The sequence below is a fragment of the Choristoneura fumiferana genome, chromosome 11 (assembly GCF_025370935.1).
Source record: "Choristoneura fumiferana chromosome 11, NRCan_CFum_1, whole genome shotgun sequence".
NCBI lineage: Eukaryota > Metazoa > Arthropoda > Insecta > Lepidoptera > Tortricidae > Choristoneura > Choristoneura fumiferana.
Genome location: NC_133482.1, coordinates 985,369 through 1,012,530, shown reverse-complemented (window position 1 = coordinate 1,012,530; position 27,162 = coordinate 985,369). Strand labels below are relative to the sequence as shown.

General features: G+C 36.9%; 4 protein-coding genes across 8 annotated transcripts in view; 2 read left to right on the top strand and 2 right to left on the bottom strand.

Moving 5' to 3' along the window:
• The window catches only part of LOC141432440 (AMP deaminase 2-like), a 42,845-nt gene extending 33,985 nt beyond the window's left edge, over positions 1-8,860 (bottom strand). For 3 of the 5 annotated variants that reach the window (XM_074093998.1, XM_074094005.1, XM_074093999.1), the window contains exon 1: positions 8,663-8,860. In XM_074093998.1, coding sequence (XP_073950099.1) covers positions 8,663-8,771 — 109 coding nt within the window. In that variant the 5' untranslated portion in view covers positions 8,772-8,860. Of the gene's footprint in view, positions 1-162; positions 267-8,662 lie in introns of those variants that run through there. The other 2 variants (XM_074094000.1, XM_074094002.1) reach the window with 2 other exon arrangements.
• LOC141432441 (uncharacterized) overlaps positions 1-22,387 on the top strand; it is a 30,788-nt gene extending 8,401 nt beyond the window's left edge. Inside the window, exons 2-15 of the mRNA XM_074094007.1 lie at positions 16,126-16,346; positions 16,417-16,580; positions 16,787-16,989; positions 17,509-17,696; positions 17,794-17,900; positions 18,213-18,387; positions 18,991-19,086; positions 19,166-19,371; positions 19,456-19,723; positions 19,907-19,966; positions 20,053-20,199; positions 21,698-21,829; positions 21,907-22,026; positions 22,105-22,387. Of these exons, the coding sequence (XP_073950108.1) occupies positions 16,236-16,346; positions 16,417-16,580; positions 16,787-16,989; positions 17,509-17,696; positions 17,794-17,900; positions 18,213-18,387; positions 18,991-19,086; positions 19,166-19,371; positions 19,456-19,723; positions 19,907-19,966; positions 20,053-20,199; positions 21,698-21,829; positions 21,907-22,026; positions 22,105-22,221 (2,094 nt within the window). The 5' untranslated portion in view covers positions 16,126-16,235 and the 3' untranslated portion in view covers positions 22,222-22,387. The remainder of the gene's footprint in view (positions 1-16,125; positions 16,347-16,416; positions 16,581-16,786; positions 16,990-17,508; positions 17,697-17,793; positions 17,901-18,212; positions 18,388-18,990; positions 19,087-19,165; positions 19,372-19,455; positions 19,724-19,906; positions 19,967-20,052; positions 20,200-21,697; positions 21,830-21,906; positions 22,027-22,104) is intronic.
• ATPsynCF6 (ATP synthase, coupling factor 6) lies at positions 13,210-16,003 on the bottom strand. The gene is made up of 3 exons (XM_074094008.1): positions 15,899-16,003; positions 15,593-15,738; positions 13,210-13,482 (listed from the first exon to the last, which is right to left on the bottom strand). The coding sequence occupies exons 2-3, from the start codon at positions 15,736-15,738 to the stop codon at positions 13,305-13,307; spliced, it is 324 nt and encodes a 107-aa protein (XP_073950109.1). The 5' UTR covers positions 15,899-16,003; the 3' UTR covers positions 13,210-13,304.
• Positions 22,388-22,685: 298 nt separating the features above from the next.
• IntS1 (integrator complex subunit 1) overlaps positions 22,686-27,162 on the top strand; it is a 60,919-nt gene continuing 56,442 nt past the window's right edge. The window contains 1 exon segment of the mRNA XM_074094782.1: positions 22,686-23,046. Within this exon segment, the coding sequence (XP_073950883.1) occupies positions 22,896-23,046 (151 nt within the window). The 5' untranslated portion in view covers positions 22,686-22,895.

Genomic DNA, 27,162 nt, shown 5'->3' with positions numbered 1-27,162 from the left:
TTTCGTACACTACATCTGACGCATTATTAATCACATGTTTATATCGCAGATTATACCGCGAATAAACACAAACACCTACGGGATTATAAATCTGTGGAATGGAATGTTCTGGAAGCGTCGCGCGGGAAACTCGCATCGCAAAAACGCGCCAAAAAATCTAACCTTTTAGTTAGCTACACTTTTCACTTTTTGTCTGTTTTACGCGGGATGTTATTGTACGAATGTTTAGTCGTCGACTGAGCGCGCTGGCACGGCGCAGGGACATGACACGCTTTTGTATTTAGCACAATTCTAGTCACGCCGGCGTCACGGTAGATCTATCTCACTCAGTTGTTTGTGGAAGATTAACGCGATTTACAGTATTTGTTACCACGGCATTGTGAGCGGATTAGGAAGTTTTTAGTGGCAAAATTATCATCCTTGGCCTGCCGCATGAAACTTTTTTGAAAGACCAATAGGCTATGATTTTGACTACCTACGAGTAAGGTAAACGTCCGAGTGCTCGACACGCTAATGCCCAATAGACGACACCCTGCTGTCATCTCTATTGCTAATGACATAAAGATTAAAGATGCCAACTATTGGGACAGTGACGAGCACTCGTACGTTTACCTTACAGCAGCAGGGCTCGCGCCTCGATAGTTTCTCGTTTTTACCTAACCTACCTAAAAAAGTAAAAACGGAATCCTAATAGTATCACTTTGTTGTCCGTCTGTCTGTCCGTCCGTCTGTCAAGAAAGTCAAGACCTTTTTCTCGGGAACGAGTGGACGTATCAAGTTAAAATTAACACCTAATAGTTTATGCCTGCGGCCCCTGAATTTTATTTTCATACATTTCGCAGTGGAATCAAAACCCAGGTATGGTACTTCCTTCTCGTAGACCTAGAATCATGAAACTTGGCAAGAAGGAAGGTCTTACAGTACAAGTAGGTAAAGGAAAAAATCCGAAAATCGCTAATTTTTTTTGCTCTAAGTATCACAAAAAAAAACATATTTTTTTTATTACAAACTTATTTCTCTCTGCGTAGATCAATGTGGCGAAGTGGTGCACGCGTGGACTACGGTCACAGTGTAAGAAAATGTAGAAAGTTCTTTAGACTTTGCTACGGTGCACGAAGCTTCGAGTTCGAATCCTAGAATAGTAATATATATATTTTTGTTTTCGTTTATTTCTTTTTCTTTTTCCATTGTGTTTAATATTTTTCTATTTTATATTTAAGAAGAAAAAAACAATCGGATACTAGGTAATAAACGGGAAAAATCCTCGAGACGCTATCAACGATCTATTTAAGTACATATTCTGTACGGAACCCTCGGTGCGCGGCTCGCACTTGACCGGTTTTTTTGTGCATTTAAAAATCAGTCATATACTTAACTTGTGCTGTGCCATTACAGGGCTTCGTAGATCCTGCACCGCCACCTAGTTGAATACGCAAAGACCGCCACTCCGCAAAGTAACGCCTGATTCAATAAATTATACTTACAATAGTCCTAGAAACTTGGAATTTGGTGGAAAGAAGCTCTTATAGCACAACCAATAAGAAAAATCTGATAATCTTATTTTTTTATGTCTGTCTCTGTCAGCTCTGAGGGGCTCTGATAACATTGGATATTGTATTGTATTGTATGTACTCGTATAACACTTTAGTGTATACATAAAACAATTAAAATTAACAGTTGATGTACAACGGCGAACCTACTTTTTTCGGCAGAACTCTAAAATTTACGAATTTTTGAAATGTTGGACACACGGAACAGAGAGTTTTTTCTGTTTCGTGGTTGGACAGTTAAATAACCTGAGAGAAAGAGGATAGTCAGTTATTTTTCTTCCTTGTTCAAGCTAGACACAACCATAACTAAAAATAAAATTGCCGTCATTATAGACCGATGAAACTGTTTCATGGAATGGGCCCCGTTCAGGACGACTTCTGAGCAGACTATTTATAGCGTGTTTATGTCAATAAATTCAATAACTTTTTGCGCGAAGTACTGAAGCTGATAAAAGGGGGATTAGGGGGAAGAAATAGAAATAGACGTAAATAGCTCCAAGGGCACGGTCCGCAGCCACGTGTTGATGTTGAACGAAAAAATCATGATCGCTAATTTTCACTAACCCGAAGACCATTCCCCTGTAAAGATTTTTCTTGGTCGACGCAATCTCAATGTGACATGATCTGTAAAACTAAAATTTCTAGTGGTTTTTTTTAATCAGCCTAATTTTTTTCCATCCCCACTGCATTGCTCTCCTACCTAAGTACACTCGACTATGAAGCTTACCGAACTTCCTTCTATTCTACTCGTAGCTGTCGTACTCCCTGCTCCATTTTTGTGACAGTTCGTAAACTTCAAAAATGTAACTTTTATTAAGTACAAGATTTTTTAAGGTTCCGTAGTCAACTAGGAATTCTTATAGTTTCGCCATGTCTGTCCGTCTGTCTGTCTGTCTGTCTGTCCGCGGCTAAGCACAAGAGAGCGTTATTACTAAAAAGCTGTAATTTGGCATGAATACGTCACGCCAACAAAGTGGAAAAAAAAGTAAAAATAATTTATTTAGGGTACCTCCCATAGACGTAAAGTGGGGGTGATTTTTTTCTCGGCTTACCCTATAGTAGTGTTGGATATCGTTGGATAGGTCTTTTAAAACCATTGAGGGGTTCTCCAGACGATTTTTCGATTCTGATCTGTTTGCGAAATATTCAACTTCCAAAGTGAAAATTTTCATTAATTATAATCGAGCGTAATAACGTCTCACCTCTAGTAAAGTGCATGATAATGCTCTTAAATGTTTTGAGCCCTACCCTGACAATATGAACCTTAGGTCGGTAAAATAATACTGTAGGTATGTACGAAAGTGTATGTCTAGAAAAAGCCGTGGTGGCCTAGTGGTTTGACCTATCGCCTCTCAAGCAGAGGGTCGTGGGTTCAAACCCCGGCTCGCACCTCTGAGTTTTTCGAAATTCATGTGCGGAGTTACATTTGAAATTTACCACGAGCTTTGCGGTGAAGGAAAACATCGTGAGGAAACCTGCACAAACCTGCGAAGCAATTCAATGGTGCCGTGTGAAGTCCCAATCCGCACTGGGCCCGCGTGGGAACTATGGCCCAAGCCCTCTTGTTCTGAGAGGAGGCCTCTGCCCAGCAGTGGGACGTATACAGGCTGGGATGGAAGGTATGTACGGTCACCTGCATTAATATCTGCCACAGCGGAGCGTGCAAAAATATCTGACACCTCCTACCAGCCCTAAAAATACAGTCGTATCAGAATATTTATGCATGCTTGTTGTGTCAGATTCAGATATTGGTGCTGGTGAGTGAACCCAATTTATGGCATTCTATGTCGTGCAGGGTCGCGTACGTTTACCTCGACGTCTAGTTTCGTCTGCTCAGTGCTCTCAGTTCAATGCCCTTGCGCATTGAAGCTCCTTCTAAATTGGAGTACCTTTTTTAGGGTTCCGTTCCTACCTCAAAAGGAAAATTAGAACACTTGTAAGATCACTTTGTTGTGCATCTGTCTGTCAATACCCTTTTTTTCAGGAGCGCGTCGAGGTACCAAAGCTGAAATTAATATCAAAGTACCATTAGCCAAATATGTGATCTACTGGTCTTAAACCCTAAAGTTGAAAATCGTTTGCATGTCATAAAACATAAAACAATAATGCCAATAGTGTCTGCCAACTTGAAAGTTCGACTTTAGCAACATATTCACTTGATAGGAATTTTGTTTAAAAATTGGTAGACCACTTATTTGGCTGATGGTACCAGGGCGACCGAGCTTTGCTCGGGCTAAAACTCGACAATACGCGTTTTCCCAGAGATAAGACCAAGCTAGATCGATTTGTAATCCCCGAAAACCCCTACATACCAAATTTCATCGAAATCGTTGGAGCCGTTTCCGAGATACCCGAAATATATATACAAGAATTGCGCGTTTAAAGGTATTAGATAGATATATCTTACCTACTCGTAATATAATCAAAAGGGTGACACTCTTTCGCGGCCCGAATAATACCGGGATGGAAATACCGACCCTGTTTTTCGTGTACACGCCCATAGAAGCTCCTGTCAGTTTCTATGGGCGAGTACACAAAAACAGGACCGGTATTTCCATGTCGGTGTTATCCGGGCCGGGAAAGAGTGTCACCCTAATCAAAATACTTGGTTGTCGTAGAAACTTGACATTTACTTGACATTAGACCTATGTTGTCTTACAAATAAATTCTAATTATTATTTGGCATGAAAAGGTAGCTCTTCTCTACAACCAAAGAGAAAAGTTTGAAAATCTTATTTTTTATGTCTTTCTATGTCAGTAACAATTTAAATGACCCCGAATACAGAACCCTCGGTGTGTTAGTCCGACTCGCACTTTTTCAATAAATTAATAAATGATGCAGCCACGGGGTTTGAAAACGAAAAAAAAACATATTTCACTTATGAAGTTTGCAGTTCACAAAAACAGCCAATTGATGCATGTGCGTGCAGGGTCGATAAGTCAAAGCTATTGTTACTGTAAATACTGTGTATATTGACACTTTACTACCTTGTCACTGTCACTTCATGGTTGAAATTATGTGTAAAATTGACAGGTGGCATACAGTAGCCCTCTCCTACCTAACTAAAGTGTAAAGGTATCTTTGACCACATCTGTACATCGATAGTTTATAGAAACGCTCAGGTATTTATAGTGATTGAATTTGTATCTTGTTCTACTTATATATTTTTAAAACGGCCTGTTTTCGTATAGTTGCGTGATAACAATATTATTTATCGTGATGCTGATGAGTAACAAGTGTAGCAATGATCACCTTACCGTTTTATACGTGTTCAATATCAGATAACTTGACAGGGTTAAGGCCAAAACAAATACAGCCTATCTCCTATGACAATAAGATAAGATAAGATTTAGTTCTTTGAATGCTAAAGTATTCAAAGAACGCATTAGATAATAAGTAAATAGGGACGTGATCTAATCTACATCAGGTAGGTCGAAAATATCAAATACGCAGCTTTGTAAACTGAACCAAAGACCCTCTAGGACTTCAGGCTAGGCCCGTGATACACTGCATGCAGCCTGCGCTTTTTAGTCGCATTCAGATTATCTGTCATGTTGTGTCGTGACGCATCAGAACGGTATCGGTTCGGTTTCATACATTTTATATGGTTGCGTCCACATTTTTCTGATGCAGTGTGTTGTGACGGCTTGTCATTGTTGATCATAAGCTATAAAGAGGGAGACAGACAGAAAGCATCACAACACAACACAACACGACAGATTGATTTAAATTTACTATTTACATAATATGATTTAAATTTTTAATTGTAAATTAAAATGGTGATATATTAAAAAAGATAGAATGATAATTTAAAATTAAGATTAAAATAAAGCAAATAAGAAGAAAAAAAGGTCAGGCAATAACCATATAAGTACCAACAATAATAATAATAACTAAGCAATATAGATTTTATTTATTTATTTTTTTAGATATAAGTAGCTGTAGCATGGAAACATATGTGAACATTATTATTATAATTATAGATGAGGGCTCGCCCGCCCTTCGCACTCCTTAGTTATAAAATCTTAAATAATAAAGATTGTTAGCTAAGTAATTATAAATTTTTGTAATGTTATTCTGATTTATAATACTTAAACAGCTTCTTTTTTTTTGATAAATGTGAATGCGGCTTAACTCGCGAGGAAAAAGAGGGGCGTAATAAGTTTGGCGTCAATGTCTGTCTGTGGCATCGTAGCTCTCAAACGGATCCACCGATTTCAATGTGGAAGCGAATTATTTACGTGAAAGCGAGTTTCTTAGATATTTATTTTTCATTAAAATTGGTACGTTCCTGAGATTGAACTTGACAATGTCTCAACTCTTCTAAGTTCTTTAGATTATTTTATTGTGCACATAAATACCTGGCGCACGTACGTCCAATACCTGGCCCACGTACTTTAAATACCTGTGCCTTTTGAGATCCTACACAACGGCGTGAGCGGGAGCGGCAGCGGAATTTGTGCTCTTCTAATTTGTATGAACATGAACCATTGAATCATTGCAGACCCCAAGAAATTATCAAATAAAGGTGAAATTATCAAATATACCTGTAATGATTCGAGATATTCGTGGCGGTTCGTTGTGCCTTTGCTTAATCATTTATCATAAGAGTTTATCTATTTATAAACAGTGACAGGTTTCCATGTGTCTGTCCATCATAATTTTCCGTACGCGCCTAATCCAAGATTAGATAGTGTTTGACTCCAAGTGCTTAGAAATAGACATTTATTTCACCAAATAAATCAACAACATTAATTAGGACAATCAACGTGAAAGTTCGCGTTATATACCACCGAGTAATAATATTAATATGTGAAATAGTTATTGAGTTATGAGGGGGTCAAAAGTGGTTCCAAATGGTTCGGATAAAAATTACACAAGGTGCTGCTCGCCAGTTCCGTTAGCTTGAACTTGGCTTGACTGACACGCTATCGCGTCTCTAGATATATGTAGTAAATTACCTAAATACCTAACCTATGTAATGACTTTATATTGGTTACTTGGAAATCCCTTAGTTTTAAATGAAATTAAAATAGTTTATTTTGCTTTATTATAAATAATTATTTTATTTTATTATTTTCAATTGTAGCAGCGATAGAAATACACTTTATGAACTGTACCCCTAGTGTAATTTTTCGGTTACAAAATACGTCTCGATCGCGTTCGCGTAAAATCTCAATTTGTATGGAAACACGAACATCGCAAACGTTCCGCTAGAGGCGCTGTTCGTGTTTCCATACAAATTGAGATTTTAACGCGAACGCGATCGAGACGTATTTTGTAACCGAAAACTTACGCTAAGGGCACTGTGCCCTTAGTGTAAGGTTTCGGTTACAAAAGAGGCGCTGTTCGTGTTTCCATATAAATTGAGATTTTAACGCGAACGCGATCGAACATCCGTACGCACGCTCGAAGTACGTAAGTTTAGAGGCGCTGTTCGTGTTTCCATATAAATTGAGATTTTAACGCGAACGCGATCGAGAAGTATTTTGTAACCGAAAACTTACACTAAGGGTACTGGATGAACTTCTACTGTCTGTCTATTACGATTTTTGAGATACAGCCATGTGACGGATAGGCAGACAAACAGACAGACGGAAGGACGGAGAGTGCAGCGGCATCAATAGAGTTCTTTTGTCACCCTTCGGGTACGAAACCATAAAAAAAACCGATGAACTAACTCCGAAAACCAATCTTAATTAACGACATCTCTTGTCCGGGTGAGCGGTTAGTTCCAATGGAATGCTGAAAGTTTCTCGATGAGGGCTACAGCATATGTCGTCGCTGACTAAATAAGAAACAAACAAGCTGAGATATGTGGTGCATAGGAGAAATTCGTGTCTGTATCCCTGTCCAGTGGTGGTCTAGCGGTATAGCACGTGGCACGGAATGCCGAGGACCTGGGATCGATTCCCAGCGAGCGCTGGTCTATTTTTCTGGTTTTTCAGTACATCTATTTACAGTTTGTATTTTCGATATGGGTTTTACGGGATGACCGTAAAAGTAATAAAATTTGGAGTTGTAATAAAAATACAAAAAGACTCCAAAAACCAATCTTAAGAATCTCCTCTACCTAGGTACTTAATCTCGGTTAAAAAGACAATCCGCCTGATCCATTAAAAAATATTCCCAATTGGGACGTTAGCCGCAGTACATTTATTCACCCAAACCCGGTGCGAAGGACCCCATTCTCCCTATATATACTGTAGTCTGGACCCCATACGGTTCCCGACATAGCTAGCTGTTGCTATGTAGTTACCTACCTATGCGGTAGCCTGCTCGGCGCGCCAGTCAGCTGATACTGTATCGATCCTACTAGCCGGCAAAACAAGAGAGCACCGTCATCCCCACATGACTCTTTGTACAAGGACGAATGGGAATCGGTAGGGTTATACGATGGGGTGTCGGGTGGAGTGGTATGACGACGCCAAAGGTGACCATTGAGATTGGTGTTATGATGTTATTCACGTTTGGTGACACTTCAGGTATCACGTGTAAACTGAACATGCAATAGGACACGGCATTTAGTCACGACGTGCTAATTTAGGTACTTACGAACTGTTTGGTGTAAACTACTCCTATGCAAGTTAACGCATTTGTTGATCGAATTAAAAGATGGTTAAGTCTCTATTAGAGTTAAATAGGTATCAAAGTAAGAAGCACGTTGTCGCGTGCATGTGCAATGCGTTGATGCAATTACCTATACACCAATATACCTACCTGTCTTGTCTAGGATCTCTAGGTAACGATAAAAACATGGAAATATTTTTTAAGTAAGTTAACTGAAAATATCTCAGGTTGCATTTAACTTACATTTTTCCAGTTAATGTTTAAATCATGCGCATTAATACACCGAATTAAAACAGGAGCAACGTCTGTTTATAAGTTCAGTAAAACTAAAACAATGGCTAAACGTTTACCCTACAAACAATAGCGTAAGTGACTTATTGCACATGGCTTCATTATCAATTAATTTCAATTCATACACCGATAATAGTATCCACGCGAACGCAGCACTGCTGTATTTACAAAGGCCTAACAACTGAAAAACAGCGTTTACGGAGTAAACAAAGAGGCACTGGAGTAAAACAAAAGTTATGCGCATAAATACCTGTGCGATTGTTGAGGTGCGGAGTGCTTCGGCCCGGGCCCTCTTCTTCTACGTCCGTGTCGAAGGAAAACGGGAAGCTTTTTGTGGAGCCAACGAAACTGGCTGCCATGTTGGGAATGTTGTAATGCAACGTGAGGGACACGGCCGCTCTAGCCCGAGGCGCGCCGCGGACTCTCGGGCGTCGAGCGACTCCGCTTGCGGCGTAGCGAATGTGAACATTGAACGTTCAAGATGGGAATTGAGATAGCAGTTTCAGAAAAATACAGCCTTTTTTGCTAAGTTATTAATGAGTTAAAATGGTGATCGATTATCATCCTGCCTTTTTTAGGGTTGCGTTGTCCTATAAAGGACAATTTACTTTCGACATAATGCGTCCGTGCGTTCGTTTATCCGCCTGCGGCTTAGCTTAGAGACTGCTAATGCTGGAAAGCAGGAGCTGTAATTTTTCCGGATTAGGTATAGGCTACGGTATATATAGGTATATTATAAACTGCTTATACCACGACAAAGTAAAAAAAACCGGCCAAGAGCGTGTCGGACACGCCCAAAATAGGGTTCCGTAGCCATTACGAAAAAAAAATAAGTAGGTAATATTTTTCTAAGGATTTCGTATTTTATACGGATCTTCCAAGTTTAGGTATATTTTATACCTTAGGCTGCTATTTACTCTTAAACTACCTACTAATAATTCTCAAACAAACTTAGCCGTTATAGTTTCCTAGAAAGTTTGATATAAGTACTTACTACCATTCTGAATTTTTTCAAATTTTTCCATCCACCGGTTTAGATTTTAGAGGGGGGGGGGCGCTCGATTTTAATTAAAATTTGCACTAAGGTTGAATATTTCGCAAACAAATCACTGAATCGAAAAATCGTCTTTGCAAACCCTTAATGGTTTTAAAAGACCTACCCAACGATACCCCACACCATAGGGTTGGATGAGAAAAAAAATCACCCCCACTTCACGTCTATGGGAGGTCTGTACCCTGAAAAAAAATTTTTTTTAATATTTTATTGTATCATTTTGTCGGCATAGTTTACATATATATCCGTGCAAAATTACAGCTTTCAAGCATTGATAGTCCCTGAGCAAAGCCGCGGACGGACAGACAGACAGACATGGCTAAATTATAAGGGTTCCGTTTTTGCCATTTTGGCTCCGGAACCCTAAAAATAAAATTTCTTAAATATTTTAAAGGGTACGTCGCCCTACACATAAAATGGGGATGATTTTTCTCTCATCTAAATCGTAGTGTAGAGGAGTAGGTACCTACCTACCTAACTTTGGGTTAGCCTTCCGGAAACATTGTGGTTTTGCTACTACCATTTTTCTCGTCGATGTCGGGGGACCGCTAAGGTTAACAGGAAACTACAGTACATTATGTTCTATTTTTAGTAGGTACTTATTAGCTTTAGCGGTCCCCCGACACCGACGACGCTTAGATAAAAAAAATATTACTAGGTAATTATACTAAATTAACTTAGGTTAATTTTGCGGGAAATCAGCATAGTCCCGCGGGATAGGGATAAACGAATTCTTCGCAGTTTTCTTCGGGTTTTTTTTTTAAATTTTTAATTTAAGTGCTTTATTTCATGTTTTTTAAACTTTGGTATAATATTTTTTTTAAAGTGTATAGTGTGTTGGATATCCTGGCTGCAGCATCAGCTCATCGTGTTGCCACCATTGCATTGTATGTAGAATCAAATACTGATCAAAACGAATCCAAACACGACATATGTGCTATTATTTTTTATAGAGTGTACTAGTGTGCGGGACATCCTGGCTGCAGCATCAGCTCATCCTGTTGCCATCATTGCATTGTATGTATAATTAAATACTGATCGAAACGAATCCAAACACGATATGTCTGCTATGGTTTTATCAAGAGTGTACCTACTAGTGTGCTGGATATCCTGGCTGCAGCATCAGGTCGAGAATTCCATAATCTTGCATAGTTATATAGCATACATGGGTGTTTCAAATTTTAGGCCCCACATACGTTTGAAAGTAAAGTAAATACCATTATACGTCAAAGATTCCTACCGGAGCGAACAAAAGAGCTGATAATCTTGAAACGGCTGAACCGATTTTGATAAAACATGTCTAAGATCCATCGCTGGAAAACCTGCTTTCAAATAAAAAAAACCGCATTCAGATCGGTCCACCCGTTTAAGAGCTACGGTGCCACAGACAGACACACAGACACACATAGCAGTCAAACTTATAACACCCCTCTTTTTGCGTCGGGGGTTAAAAAGTGTCTAGACACTTCCTCACTGTGTCTAGAACTAGTTCCTACCTACTAAATGTTATCTTCAAATTCTTTTCATGAAACGAAGATCTTTATCAGACGTTTCTCGTAGATAGTTTTACCATGGGATTGTTAAGCGACCTGCTACTGTTCATAACTTAGCCGTATTTTTTTTCTCGATGTGAAAATGCTCTGATGACCAGGCAAAAACCTTAGCCTGACCTAAACGAACGTACATTCCCGCCTGTAGAGGCCACAGTAGAAGTTATGTGGGCTAAGCCACAATATACATGTGGCTAAGCTCTCTCACTTTAGGGAGCATAGGTACTCACTAATAAAATAAACAACAACAAGTTAGTTTACCGCCGACTTTGTCACTCCAAAGTTCTATATCTCAATACTCATACTCAGCCAGCAATTGCCTACTTCCAGGCCACGACAATAATCTACTATTGTTGTACATAAAAACACATTAAATTAACAGAAAACAGGAAAATCAGATTGTCATTAATAACCCGATTACTTACATCCCTTTATCCATAATCTCTAATTTACTTTGTTTTGCTAGATTTACTCTGAACACGCACTTACGCGATTGACGATAAGGTCGTGTTCAGAATTCAGACGTCATGAGCACCTAGATAGACTTTGTGACGGCGACTGTACTACATTGCGGGAAAAAAGCGTTTTATGGACTTCAGCTTCTGTTCCGACTGCGGGCAGTGGAATGTACGAATGTACGCAATGCGTATTCCATCGCTCGATAACTACAGGCTATAGCCACTTGAAATTTGATGCTGTCAGAGTGTTTTGAGACAAAACCTTTTAAATATTTTACATAGGTATGTTAAGTATGAAATAACGAAAGAGGTATATGTAGGTACATACGTAATGGACATTGAGTTCCTATTATGAAAACACCTTATTATTTCATACCTACCTGAACTACCTACCTTTTAATTCTATGTTCCATGAATGAATAAATTAAATAGAAATAGGTAAGTAAATTCAATTACTATTTTTATGAAATTTCTTGCATTAGAAAAAAAACATTACCTATACCTACCTAAGGCTGATTGTCGCATTGTATTGTACCTAAGTGGGCTTCGATGTTTTAAACTGTACCTACATAGGACCAAATAATATTGAACAGGTGGTAAAGGTTTTTTTTGATCCATTATGTACCTATAGCGACACAAACGCAATTGACAAACGTTGAGATAAGTACATGTAACAAAGGAAACTTATCCCTTTAGCGGATCTCTACAAGTCAACCTTTGAGTGGATGAGAGAAGCATAGTTATGTTAAGTATAAATAAAATTACTATTTTTACGCATTACGTTCAATGTTAACTACTACTCACTACTTACTATTGTTCGGTTTTACTACGCATTTACATCCTTTTACTTATATAAGTACGTAAATGCGTGGTAAAATAAAAACGTCGCACCTTGCTGCAAACTAAAAATAGTTAAACAATATAATTATTCTGTTACAATATACATACTTATATCGTGTATTCTTAGTATTTATTTCGTAAGAGATCTTTAAAATTCTGCGAGACATATCTTTGCTATCTTACATTGAACAGGCGCAAGCGCCGTAACATTTAGGTAAATTTATTGATTTGAAAATCTGTGAATAGGTATTTATAGTCATCTATTAAAAAAAAAAAGTTTTTGGTGTTGTTGCAATCAGATCAAAAAACGCTTTATGTGCACGTAACAAGGGCGTCATTTCGCTTCGGCCGAGCCGATTGACGTCTTTCCGCACTTATTGCGGTATGAGGTCTCCTCCAACCAACCAATCCTCCACCAAACCGACCAAAGGTCCAATAATTACTTTACATGACCTACACACTGTTGTTAAAATTGCTCAATGAGGGCTGTTACACACATGCCCACCCCAGTATGGTCTAGTGCCCACCCCAGGATGTTGGGCCACTGATTCGAAGTTCTATAATACTGATATCTTAACAAAAAAATACAAAGGAGCGTACCTTAAAGGCCCAACCACTTGTGAAATGGGAGACGATAATCGCTTACCATCAGATCCGCCTGCTAAGCTAATGATGTAGTGTTGCCCAGAATTACGGTGCATGCCATGTGCATACCTTCGTAGATTTCCACAACACGACGTCGCATCGTGAAACGATGCCACGACATCATAACAACGTGTTTATGTGTAAGAGTCCTATTACTTTGGCTATGAATTATTTTGATTTCTTATTATGAATTCAGTCACCAGTGAAGCAGACCACCTAAACTTGCTCAGTTTTTATTGAAACTAACACAGATGTTTTAAATGTTTTATTGCGACATGCTTATACACATTTCACTGATTTTGTTGCTCATTAAATAACTATAATATTGGCTACAAGTTAATTCATTCACTTCTTGGCAGGTGCTTGCTCGTCAATGGGGTCCAGTTTGGGTTCATCGAACTTGAATGAGGGGAATGTGGTCATGTCGACTCCGGAACCACCACCATATTGCTTCTCCAACTTTTCCAATTCGGTTTTCAGTTCCTTTTCAATTGCAGGGCTGGCCTCAACTAGCTTGCCGCCACTGAAATAACAGATTAAAAACAAAGGTATTTTATGTACAATTTGGCACTAAATGCACCCATGAAGTTAAATTCAAGTAGGTAGAGATACTATAGAAAAATTCATAATAAAAAAAACAGGACATCTTACATTTAATTATAGGAGTACAAATTATTTGAATGGGACAGGGAGTTCACAACACTGTACTATATTGCCATGTTCAAGTGGAATCAGATGGTATTTTTTTTGTATATTTTCACATTTCATTTTGCATTTCACTTGTGCAAGAAAAAGTAAGCAATCACTAGTAAATGTTCATTCAAGTGAACTGTCTAATTTTCGTCTGATTTTTTACTGCAGAATTAAAAATTTACGCTCGTTCCCTTAAAACCATAATCGCAAAATACCAAATTGCCGACATACCTGCTCATCAAAATATAAGATTCCCAGAATACCAGATTTTCTTTATGTTATGTTCGTTTTTGTATCAGTTTTATAAAATACTATGTTCTCAATACAACATGTTCCCTAATAGACCATATACCCAAAATATCAAATTTCGAAATCACAAGAATCTCAAAACACTGAAATACTTGACAAACCAGATTCGCAAAACACAATTTTCTCGAAATAACTTAATCTCACCTTAGCGTTATCATGTAATATTAGATTTTTCAAACAACAGATTTCCGATAAACCAGATTTCTGATATACCAGATTTCAGAATACCAGATCTCCAAAATATCAAATATCAAACAAGTACGGTCAGGTATCCACGCAAACCTAAATTAGCTGAGTGTAAAAAAAAACACCTGAAGTCATTTAATGGTTTCTTCTTAGCCCGCTGCGGACACTACACATTGGACTTGCTATTAAGCTAAGTAATTTGTTTTTTTTTTTAAACCTGGGGCTACCTCAATGACGCTGACTCGCGATTTTCTAACATTTTCTTCAAAATCTTTACAACAGAACACAATGCGAAAAAAGCCTTGGGTCATTTTGTGGAGAATGATATACTCATATACTGGATATATTGCATATTTTTGTAAACTAAAAAGTAAATAATTTCGGAGGACACACATAAAACCTCTGATTTGCAATTTTATTGAAAATCGCGAGTCAAGGTCATTGTGATGGGGTAGCCCCTTAACTTATTTTATTTTTTATTGAAACACTGTATTTGCCAACTGCTAATGGTAAAATAGTTCTAAACAGTTTACAAAAAAAAAAAAAATTACAGTCGGTTTTATTGTCTATCCGTACTTACGTAATCAACTAAAGTAAAAATCTGGTGTTTTAAGAATAAGGGTATTCGAAAATCAAGTATAATCAGCATCTTGTGAGTTGGGAATAAAAAAAACTGGCAGTCTGGTATTTAGATTATCTGGTAGATTAACAAAACTAGGTGTTTCAAGTATGTTGTGTTTTGCGAGCCTGGTGTTTTCAAAATCTGGTATTATGGGAATTTGGTTTTAAATGGAACATCGTGTATTGAGAACACATTGTTTTGGCAATCCGGTATAAAAAGAAACACAGTGACAAGAAAATCTGGTATTTTGGGTATTCAGTATTTCAGAAATCAGGTAAATTGGCAGTCTTGTATTTTACAATTCTGGTATTCAGGGAACGAGCGAAAATTTATCAAACAATATTAAAATAAGTAAAATTTCAGAGAGAGAATCCACAAACTACAATCAACCAGCACAAGTAGTGTGGTGTGTAATGTGTTTGAGTTTATTCATGGACATAGGTATTCATAATTTTTTTAACACAAGAAACTGCACTTGCAATGCCCCCATAAACCATAAAGATGTAAATGTTAATTCCTATAGCAGAGAAAACTGTACCTAAGTGTTATGTTTAATTTATTGTCAAAAACTTTCACGATTTTGACTCGTAAATACAGTCACAATCTTTATTTAATTTGGGACCCACTCAAGACCAAATTATCTGTCATCTTATATATGACAAGTGTAGTTATATATGATCTGCTTTGGATCTTATCTGTTATTTGGCATAACTTGCAAATTCCATGAGAATGGTCTTAAAATAAACAGATTCTATTGTAAATTAAGTTTTCGGAAACCAAGATCGAAAGGTCAATGAACAAGAACGGATAAGTAGATCCTTACGCGCTCTTCTGTTTGTATTCCCTGATTTTGTCGAGGAACAGCTGCTGGATGGGGTCGGAAGCCTTTGATGCAGCCGCTAGGTTTCTGGTTATAACTACGGAGGATCGCACCGCCCGCAGGCCTCCGAGAAGTGAAGAAGTCAGCATCTGAAATATGCGAACTTAACCTCAAACAATTGTTACATAACTGGATTGAAAACTATTTGTGTCACGATAAAACTATATATACTATAATTTTAAGTCACTTAACGAAGAGAATCACGCAAACAATAGTAAATTTTAAATGGAATTGAAATTAAAATACTACCTTTAATTTTTTCGACTGACTTGGGCCGATTGACAGTAGGACTTAAAGTTGCCACCCACAAAAATATTGTTTTACATTACAATTCCATTGATTTTATTACTGACAACAATTACACTGGCTACAATAAACTGGGTGAAATTCGGCTGATTTGAATTTAACAAGCTGCTAAAAGAAAAAAAAAAGTACTGTTAAAAATGTTCCCGCCATTTCTTCATTTATTTCCGTAGGTGAAAGAAAAAGTGACGCCGCGACGCGTGTTACCGCACCCGCACATTATATACTCAACATATAAATAATTTTTCGAATAAGTGCTTAAAATCCTGCTGCATTATCCAAAATGAACATCGCTGATATTGAAAAAGTTGCAAACAGAAAAAGGATTAACGCTGAAGCTGAAAAACTTCGCGAGAAAGTTACGCGGGAAACTGCTAACATTATCAAACTAAAGGTAAGGCGAACTAATATTCGTTTTAACTTTATAGTCAACGCAAATAAAACCTCATCTGGTTAATAAATAGGTAGCTCAAGACACTGCTTATTGGGATTTGAAAGAAAAATTACACCAGCTCGAAAATAATCATGAGCGTCTGCAACAAAACATGGTGGAAGTCCAGATGCAGCATGAAACAATCTCCGGTCAGTACCAAGACGAGTTGCGGCTTCGACCGGAGACTTTAAACAAGTAAAAAAGCTAATTTTATTCTCTATTTAATTAAATTACTGCAAGTTTGTTATTCTATTCTAAACTATTAAAAAAAACATAGGTCGGCAACCTTTTTGGCTTTTTGGCAACCATTTTACATAGTATAAAAGTTTATATTAAGAAATTCTGTCACTTTGAATAGCTCTTCCTTTTTTAAGTAATCGACTTCTGCGTTTATTTATTAGGCTAAGCAGTACTCGTGCAATCTGCGATGTTCTGGAGGAATATAGTGAACGTCTGAAAGCGAGCTTGTCACGCTGTCAGGCTGACCAAGCGAGACTAGCAGAGGCATATAATAAATCGGGGCAGCTTGTCAGGGACATCAAAGGCCAGCAGATTCAGGCTGAAGAAAAGAGTCAGCAGCTCATACAAAATTTACACGAGAAAAGTAAGTGAAATATAATTAAGATTGGTTTTTGGAGTATTTTTGTATTTTTTTATTTCAACTCCAAATTTTGTTACTTTTACGGTCATCCCGTAGACCCGTAAAATCCATATCGAAAATACAAAACATAGATGTCGCTAGTGTCGCTGCTTAATTGACTAAATAAGAAAAACACAAGCTGAGATATGTGATGCATAGGAGAAATTCGTGTCTGTACTCCTGTCCAGTGGTAGTGTAGGGGTATGGCGCGTAGCACGGAATGCTGAAGACTGGACCTGGGTTCGATTGCGCTGCACTGGGCTGTTCTCTTTTTCTGGCTTTTCTGTTCATCTATGTTTCAGTTTGTATTTTGGATATGAAATATAATTGCTTTTAATAATAATAACTAATTGTTTTTTAAAATTCAAATAGAATCAACTCGTGTTAATATTTAGAAGATTATTCACTTCGCTTTAATCTATAAATTACAATCGGGATCTTATGTAACCTTGAACAAACATTATTTATTTATTTTTTTCCTAGTAAAACTTGTCACTGAACATAAGGAACAAATGGCCCAGTTGTTTGCATCAGCTAAGCAACACCTTGAGGCAGAGTTAAATGATTCTCGCGCCAAGCTGGCCACCGCCATGGGGCAGAAAGACGAACTATTTGTAGCTTTGAATGATTTTAGCAGGAAACTGGATCATTTTAAACGTGAATTAGAAAAGGTAATAATTATTATTTACAGTATTTTATATCACATCGCATTATCCCATTTGACATAGCAAATTATCAAAAACAAATAAAACGTCTGTTATTTTATAGAAAGACGAAAATATAGCCAGCTTGCAAGTAGACATGAAAAAATTGGTGAATGAATATAGTAATGAGGCTACGGAAATGAAAAACTTGCTTACTAAAAAAGAGAAAGAGTAAGTATCAGCTCACTTCTCAATTTATATTTGTACATCAGAATTATATTTGTTTATTCATTAAATAAATTATTCGTTTATTTTAGTGTTTTTGGATTTTTTATTCGTCAGGAGTAGGATAATAAGTATTAAAAACGTTGGAAAATTTACGAAAAAAGAAAAGAAATAATATATTTTCATATATTATTTTATTAAACATTATCATAAACATTATCATAATTTTAATGTAGTGTTTTTTCGGGCAGGACAACGTCTGCCGGGTATGCTAGTTATATAAATAAATTGACAAACGCTTGCGTAAATTATTTTCAGTCTCAAAGAATTTTCTGATGCCAATGAGGCTCTAAAGAAAGCTCTTCAGAATCAAGATCAGTACAGTAAATCTACCTGTGAACAAAATAACCAACTGCAAGAGAAAATATATACTCTTGAAGAGGAACAGATTACACTTTCTAATAAACTTAACGAGGCACAGAAAAAAATCGAGGTAATTACAATATATGTTGCTTAGTGATGATTGAATTAATAATAATAATAAACATCTTTATTGCTACAAACTAAACCAAGACATTACAAATAATACTTAAACTTTGGAAATTATAACAATGGACACAGTAAGGGCAATGGGTCCCAATCTCAGCATATGGGTTTAATTATCCAGCGCTGGTTTTCAGACTGGTCCCTTCGAAGAGGGCCTAATCATGAACTTCGAAGTTTTACATACCTCTTCCGCTTCCAAAACTCAACTAAAATTAAAAATCTCTACCAAAATTAAAGATTTTAATTAGATTTAATATTAAAAAAAAGAATAAATAAATAAAAAATAAAAATGTATTTATTTATCAACTCACAAAGGACTACATTCGATACATTTTCACAAAAGTTTGTTTACGCAAGTTTCAAACATGAAGAATCCTTTGCGAGAGACTGGAGTCTGAACTAGGTGGGTACCTGTATTACAGATCACCAGCAGGCTCTCACCCCAAGGACGCATAAAATGACAATTAATTACATTACACATTACATTACATTAATTACAAAAAGAAGAAAATTATATTAGTTAATATGTCTGTATTATTAATTTTTACAGGAAGCTAATGCTCTTTGCAACCAGCTCATGAAAGAAATAGAAAAACTAAATGACAAAAACCTAGATTTGCAAAAGGAAATCTCCGAGAAAATAGTGGTAAGAATTAAAAACTGTGAATGACGACAAAACTTGTTTATATGGATGTTTTTCATATATTATGTTTATTTTGTTTTAGCTTTTAGAACAAGCTGCAGTTGATCACCAAAATTTGAAAACTAACATGTCGGCTTTAGAAACGGAAAAGTCCCAGATTGCAGCGGATCTCAGAGAAGTTATCCAGGAGTCCGACTTGAAATCTGATAAAAATAAGGAATTAGTAACAGAAATTCGAAACTTAGAGGCTAGACTGGCAGAAATGGAATCTGTCTTGGAAAATTTGAAGTATGGCAGGTTTTCTTATTTAATTTAAGACCCATGATAAAAATAAAGAGTTCTAAACTTTGTTTTAAAAATTAAACTTTTTAGGATTGAACACTCTAACCAGGTTAACGAACTGCATGTGGCATTGGTTTCCAAAGACAAAACAATGGAAGTTAAAGATAAAGAACTGGATTGCAAAGCGACTACAATTAACCAGCTGATGTCGGATTTAAAGAATGTAACCGACGCCAAGACCAAGGTAGAGAACACCTTAGAGAAGCTTAAAAAAGATATGGAAGTAGAAAAAGAGAATCTAAATGAGAAAGTGAAAGCTTTAACTTCGAAAATCGAGCAACAAGAGGTTTCTATGAAGGTAAATATTTGATAGCTTTAAGTTAAAATATCTGGGTGTAAGTTACATTACCTATGCTGTGCTTGTGATTTCTAGTCCCACTGGCGGAAAATACAAATTATATATTTATCTTTTCCCTGATTAACATTGAATTTTAACAACGGTTAACGGTCATTATTATTTAATATTTAACTAATGTTACAGAATAAAGAAGATGAATTGTCCATGCAAATGACTACAATATTAGATATTCGTAATGAAAAAGTAAGTTTTGTTTTCCTAAATTCCTCTATTTTATCCATGTAAAATTAGCCAAAAAAATAACTTTTTGTCTTACGTTTCAATTACAGGTAAAATTGCAAGAGCGCGTGAAAGGGATGCAGAATACCATTGACAATATCCAGAAGGAGGTGACAGGGCGAAACACATTTAAGGCTCGGGAAGCCCCAGAACAGGATGATAATGCTGTCATGATGACACCAGTTTTACTACAAAAGGTAGTGTTTCATTACAATCGAAAAAAAAGACTAAGGGGCTGTTTCACCATCCATTGATTAGCGTTAACCGATGGTTAAATGTGATGCCGTCTCCATCTATTCGAACAAAACAAATAGAGACGGCATCACACCTAACCGCCAGTTAACACTAATCAATGGATGGTGAAACAGCCCCTAAATGTTTTGGTCCATTGAATCGCTGCTATAATAATCTTCTATTTAATATTCTTATCTCCCTCTTGAAATAAATGAGTTATTAGTGACTGATTTTAAAGATAATAATTTAAAGATGCAAATAGATAAGCTACTATAACCGGTGATGTGTCGTAAGAGCATTAAAATCTAACAAGAACAGCTATGCCTCCGCCAAGTCGAGCGTAAGGCAAACTGCCGTACCATATTTTCTTATACCATTTCGGCGTATTATTTTGTCTCTGTCGTGCAGCACTGGTATACAAGGTGTTAATTAAATAACTGAAAACCTCAGATACCCCAAATATAATTTTTCATTTTACAATACAATACAATACATAGACTCTTTATTGTACACCAGAAATAGTAAGCGATACAGAAAACAGATACACAGAGAAAAAATTACAAGATAAGAAATAAGTTTTAAGTTAGTTGATTGCGTTAAATTTTTGATACCTTCATTATTTTAAAAGATATTCGTGTGTAGTAATTCTAGTTCATTTCTAACTCTACACTCATGATTTGTATTTATCAGTTGCGTTTTGTCGTTTTTAGAAGGACATCAACCTCGCTAAAATATTTAATTGGCGCCTGTTGCAGTCGTATCTTTTAGACTAGGCATAATAAAAAAAGGGATCTAAAAACACAAACGCAACCTAATTTAAGACATGTTGTAATCGATTCTACTCTCTATTCTGAGCAAACTACTTTCTGGTTTTCAGTTGATGGGTCCCACTAAAAAACAGCTTTGCGGCCTGCCTTAAAATTATGCTGAGTGGGGCCCACTGTACTATTCGATGTTATTTTCATTCTTTCCATCTAATGTATTTTTATGTGTAAATAAATGTTTCTCTCTCTCTCTCTCTCTCTCTCTCTCTCTCAGTTATTTAATTAACACCTTGTATAAAGCTAATGGTAAACAAAGAACCCTTAAATTTCAAGATGATAGCTTCATTCGTTTGTAAGTTAGTGTTATAATATAACCTCACAAAATCTTAGTGTGAAATCTCATAAACAGGCAAGCTTAGAAGACAGATGAAAAAAGAGTGAAGTTGGCTAAAATATTGTCTTTTTTATAAATTAAGACAGCCGCAGAAATTACTGGCACTTGAGGTATCCTATCTTAGGCCTCTAGGTTGGCAACGCATCTGCAATACCCAATACCCTTGGTGTTGCAGATGTTTATGAGCAGTGGTGATCTCTTACCATCAGGAGACTCACTGGCTCGTTTGCCATTCAGTCGAATAAAAAAAATTAGGATTAAGTATCAACGTTTATACTGACATTAATACGATGTATTTCACAGAAAATTGGCATTCACGCGCCCAAAAATCAGCCTTTATCCCAAATGCCACCGCCGCAGGTTCAAAAAAAGCAGCAAGATTTGATGTATAACCTTTTTAGTGACAACAGTATGGAAAATGATCTTTCTTTTGATGTAAGTAACTGAAGAATCATTTTTTATTATCTGGCAATGCATGCGTATTGCGTATCCACTCTTACTTTTAATTGCAGTCGGAGGAAATAAATCGACGTTTCGATGCTGTGGCACGTGGAGAAGCGATGTCTCCGTTGACACTTAAACGACGAAAAGGTCCACCAGTTACTTTAGGTGGACTGAAGCCCTTGTCTGATGTAAGTGTTTGCTTGAGTCTTAACCTATTATAAAATTTGCCGGAATATGACATAAGTATATATTTTTATTTATTACAGAAAATCGAATTTGCCAATTCACAAGCACAAGTACCAGGGAGCAATAAAGGCAAACGCATATTCTTCAAAAGCAAGCGGTCTGATAATAAAGTAAAGAAATTTAAACATGAAGACTAATTGTTTTTTGTTTAGGCTTATTCACTTTAAAATAAGCATATGGAATCTGTTATTTTTTCTGTTCGCATTATTTTTAACTATCAATTATTTGAATTCTTAGTTAATATCAACATTTGTTCTTAGTTCTTAGTAATAAGTTATGTGAAATAAAAGAACTTGTTTGTGATTCTGTACGTTTTATTCTGTAGTTATTAAACAAACCAAATGCTGTGAACCTCTGTCGGTGTGCTGCCATGTCTGAAAAAGATTTTGGAAGAATATTTAAATAACGCTTAGAATATTAACTTAAATAATTTTACTTTAATGATCATTCATATAATTCAATTTTTAAAAATAGCAACGTTAGATTTAAATATGAAAAAACAGTTTTTTTGTAAAAACTAACTAAAAACTCAAGAGTTGCTCAAGAGCTTTCTTCGCTCTTGTTGTCAATACGCACCAACCCAACAAAGCAAAACGTCGTTACTCACAACACAACAGTGTGTCACAGTGACAGCTGGATACATTTGTTTGTGGTGATGTGATTGTTATTTACAACAAATAGTCGAGTTTTTGTTATTCATTGAACTAGTCTGATACTCTTACTAGTAAACCACCTGTGTTTTCCTGCATTTGCCTACAATGAACTGGTTACTTCAGTGAAAGTGGGTGAGGTTATCTATTGAGTGCCGAGGATGGATCGAAGCAAGATGCCGTCTTCCGGGCGCGGAGGCAAAAGCAAGGCGCCGCAGCACCCGCAGGACATCTTCGCGTTGGGCAGCAAGTCCACCGTGGTGGTTTCCCGCGACCAAGAAAAGAGGAATATACATAAACCCTCTAGTAGTGGTAAGCAGACTTATGTTTGAAATCATTCAATGGCTTAGATTAAGAGCAAGAGTCTTAAGAAGTTTCTTAGACTTATTGAATATTCTATGATCATCTCAAGATGGCTTTCCTCTGGAGATGTAGGATACAAGGGCTGTTTGAAAACTACCCGGTTATGGAAAAAAACACATTTTTTAGGTTGGGAAACAAAAAGAAATCGCATGGGGCGAAATCTGGAGAATAGGGGGGTTGAGGCAATAGTTTGTAGCTAATTTAGCCGTCACAACTCTGGACGAATGAGCCGGGGCGTTGTCGTGATGAAACAGTACTTCTTTCTTTTTTAAATGGGGTCGTTTGTCCTTCAATATAGCATCAAATTCAGCCAATAAATTGGCATAGTACTGCCCTGTTATCGTTTTTCCCTTTTCTAAGTAGTCAATATGTATAATACCCTGCAAATCCATGCAAAAACAAAAAACTGCAAAAACAGTTGCCATGACCTTTCCAGCTGATGAGATGGTTTTTGCTTTCTTTGGAGCAGGTTCACCCGGTAAAATCCACTGCTTCTTTCATTTCCGGGGTGTAGTGGTGAACCTACGTTTCGTCCATGGTCACGAAACGACGCAGAAACTCTCTGGGTTACGTTTGAACATGACCAAACACTGCTCCGAAGTAGTCAGTCAGTTCCGTTTTTGCTCCTCCGTGAGTCAAGCGGCACCCACCTCGCCGATACTTTCTTCATACCTAATTTTTCTTCTAATATGTGTTGTACCCTCTCGATTGAAATTTTTACAGCATCAACAATTTATCGAAGTTTAATTTGGCGGTCAGCTAAAACAATATTTTCAATTTTCTTAACCTTATTGTCTGTAGTCACCTCAATTGGCCGGCCTGGGCGATCCTCATCAAAGACGGTTGTTCGGCTCAGGCCTGAAATATCCGTTTTCCTAAAATGTATTTTTCGCAAAATGTCTGCTTTTCAGAATGTCAACACGTCTTTTGCATAATGTCAGCTTCTCAAAATATCAGCTATATAAAATTGCCTGTCTCCAAGACTGACAGTTTTTGTATAATGTTCGCTTTTCAGAAAGTGCTTATTCTCAAAATGTCTGCAACCTCAAAATATCCGCCTTCTTATAACGTTGGCATTCCAGAAAAGTCTCATTCCCAAAATGACTCTAATCATGGTCTTCAAATTTCATCTTAATCGGTACCGCGGTTTAGCCGTGAAAGAGTAACAGACAGACAGACTGAGTTACTTTCGCATTTATTAGCATTGATTTTAGTAAAAAACTAAACTACGAAAATGCCTTGGAAAATTGTTTTGAAAATAAAGCAGACATTATGGGAAAACAAACATAACAAGACTATAGCCTATTTAAAAAAGTGATCATAACGGGAAAGCAGAAATTATGGTAATGCTTAATATTATAGGAATGTAAATATTATGAATAGACGACTTCCTGAGATTGTACACATTTTAAATATCAGACAATTTGAGAAAGCTGACTAAATAGAAGTGCTAAACATTGTGAAAACGCAGACGTTTTGAGAATTGTACAATTTACGAAAACAGACATTTCAAGCCTGAGCCGGTTGTTCTCCCCCGCTTAAACTCGTTATACCAATATCTGACGGTTGTCATAGAAGGAGCACATTCATGGTAAACCGCTTGCATTCTTACTTTTATTTCATCACATGTTTTTCCTTCCAAAAACAAGAATCTAATTACAGACCGATACTGTTCTTTCTCCATTTTAACAATTTTAAGTTCACGCTTTCACTAAATCGCTGTCGAATGAGAAAAAAAAAACAAAAGAATGCAATTTTGGAAAGGTGGTATACTTATTTTTGTTTCAGAGAGTGACCTAGCAGTCTCTCATTCATGCTCCGTGTAAATATGTATGTCACTTAGTAGAATATGATATTAAATGTAGTTAAATACTAACAATTTGATAATAATATTATTATTGCATTACAACACTACCAACCATTAGCCTCTAATCTAACTATCTACACTAATGGCAAATCATAGCATAATCCTACTAATATTATAAATGCGAAAGTTTGTGAGTGAGTGAGTGAGTGAGTGAGTGAGTATGTTTGTTACTCTTTCACGCTGAAACGGCTGGACGGATTTGGATGAAATTTGGTATGTAGATAGCTGAACATCTGGAATAAAACATAGGCTACTTTTTATCCCGATATTCCCACGGGATAGGGATAAAATCTTGAACTAATAACCGCTGGGCTTAGGGCCCTGAAATTTGGTATGTAGATAGCTGAACATCTGAAATAAAACATAGGCTACTTTTTATCCCGATATTCCCACGGGATAGGGATAAAATCTCGAAATATCAACCGCTGGGCTTAGAGTCATGAAATTTGATAAGTAGGTAGCTGGACCTTTGAAATAACACATAGGCTACTTTTTATCCCACGGGATAGGGATAAAATCTTGAACTAATAACCGCTGGGCTTAGAGCCCTGAAATTTGGTATGTAGATAGCTGAACATCTGAAATAAAACATAGGCTACTTTTTATCCCGATATTCCCACGGGATAGGGATAAAATCTCTAAATATCAACCGCTGGGCTTAGAGTCATGAAATTTGATAAGTAATTAGCTGGACGTTTGAAATAACACATAGGCTACTTTTTATCCCACGGGATAGGGATAAAATCTTGAACTAATAACCGCTGGGCTTAGAGCCCTGAATTTTGGTATGTAGATAGCTGGAAATTATGGAATAAAACATAGCCTTCTTTTTATTCCGATATTCCCCCGGGATAGGGATAAAATCTGGAAACAACGAAATAACAACCGCTGGGTTTATAGTCATGAAATCTGGCAAGTAGGTAGCTGGACTTCTGGAATAACACATAAGTAGTCTACTTTCTATCCCGATATTCCCACGGGATAAAATGTTGAAATTTCAAACGCTGGGTTTAGTCTTGAAATTTTGGACAGTTGTTCGTGAGGAAACCTGCACAACCCTGCAAAGGTATTCAATGGTATGTGTGAAGTTCCCATCCCGCATTGGGCCCGCGTGGGAACTACGGTCCAAGCCCTCTAATTCTGACAGGACGCCTGTGCCCAACAGTGCCCAGCAGAACTAGGATAGGCTGGGATGATGATGATGATGATGTTCTTAACACAAAACCCTCAACCTACCATACCTAGGGATAAAATCTTGAAAAAACAACCGCAGGGCTTAGAGCCATGAAATTTAGTATGTAGGTAGCTGGACCTCTGGAATAACACATAGGCTACTTTTTATCCCGATATTCCCACGGGATTGGGATAAAATCTTGAAATAATAACCACTGGGCTTAGAGTCATGAAATTTAGTATGTAGGTAACTAGACGTCTGGAATAACACGTAAGGGACTTTTTAACTCGATATTCCCACGGGATACCTAGGGATAAAATCTCTAAATAACAACCACTGGGTTTAGAGCCATGAATTTTGGTATGTAGGTAGCTGGACCTCTGGAATAACACATAATCTATTTTTTACCCCGATATTCCATCGGGATAGGGATAAAATCTTGAAATATTAACCGCTGAGCTTAGAGTCATGAAATTTGGTATGTAGGAAGCTGGATGTCTAGAAAACACATAGATGACTTTTTGACCCGATATTACCACGGGATACCTAGGAATAAAATGTCGAAATAACAACCGCTAGGCTTAGAGGCATGAAATTTGGATGTAGGTAGCCGTATGTCTGGAATAACACATAAGTACGCTACTTTTATCCCGATATTCCCACGGGATAGTTTTGTAACTAAGGGACCCCATACATACCCGTATTATTATTATTATTATTTTGTATTTTTTTCTTTAATTGTATACTGTACTTTTTAAGTATTTTATTTTGAAAAAATGACTTTCTGCCAAGTTTCTTGCGGCGCATTCTTCTTGGCAATGATGGTCTTTCCGAAAGCGGTGGTAGTTTAAAAAATGAGATGTAAAAGTGCCCATTGCGGCCTATTTACTGAATAAATGATTTGAATTTGAATTTTGCATTTGAATTTGGATAGGGAAAAATTTTGAAACTTCAGCACTGGGTTTAGAGTCTTGAATTTTGTACAGTTATTCACAACACAACCTCAATGAAGACCACGATATAA

What these genes read in the sequence shown, in the direction of transcription:
- ATPsynCF6 (XM_074094008.1), bottom strand. Translation starts at nt 15,738, where the DNA reads ATGCTGACTTCTTCACTTCTCGGAGGCCTGCGGGCGGTGCGATCCTCC. An exon ending in GAATACAAACAGAAGAGCGC is followed by an intron (nt 13,483 to 15,592) that starts GTAAGGATCTAC and finishes CTGTTATTTCAG; the next exon opens with TGGCGGCAAGCTAGTTGAGG.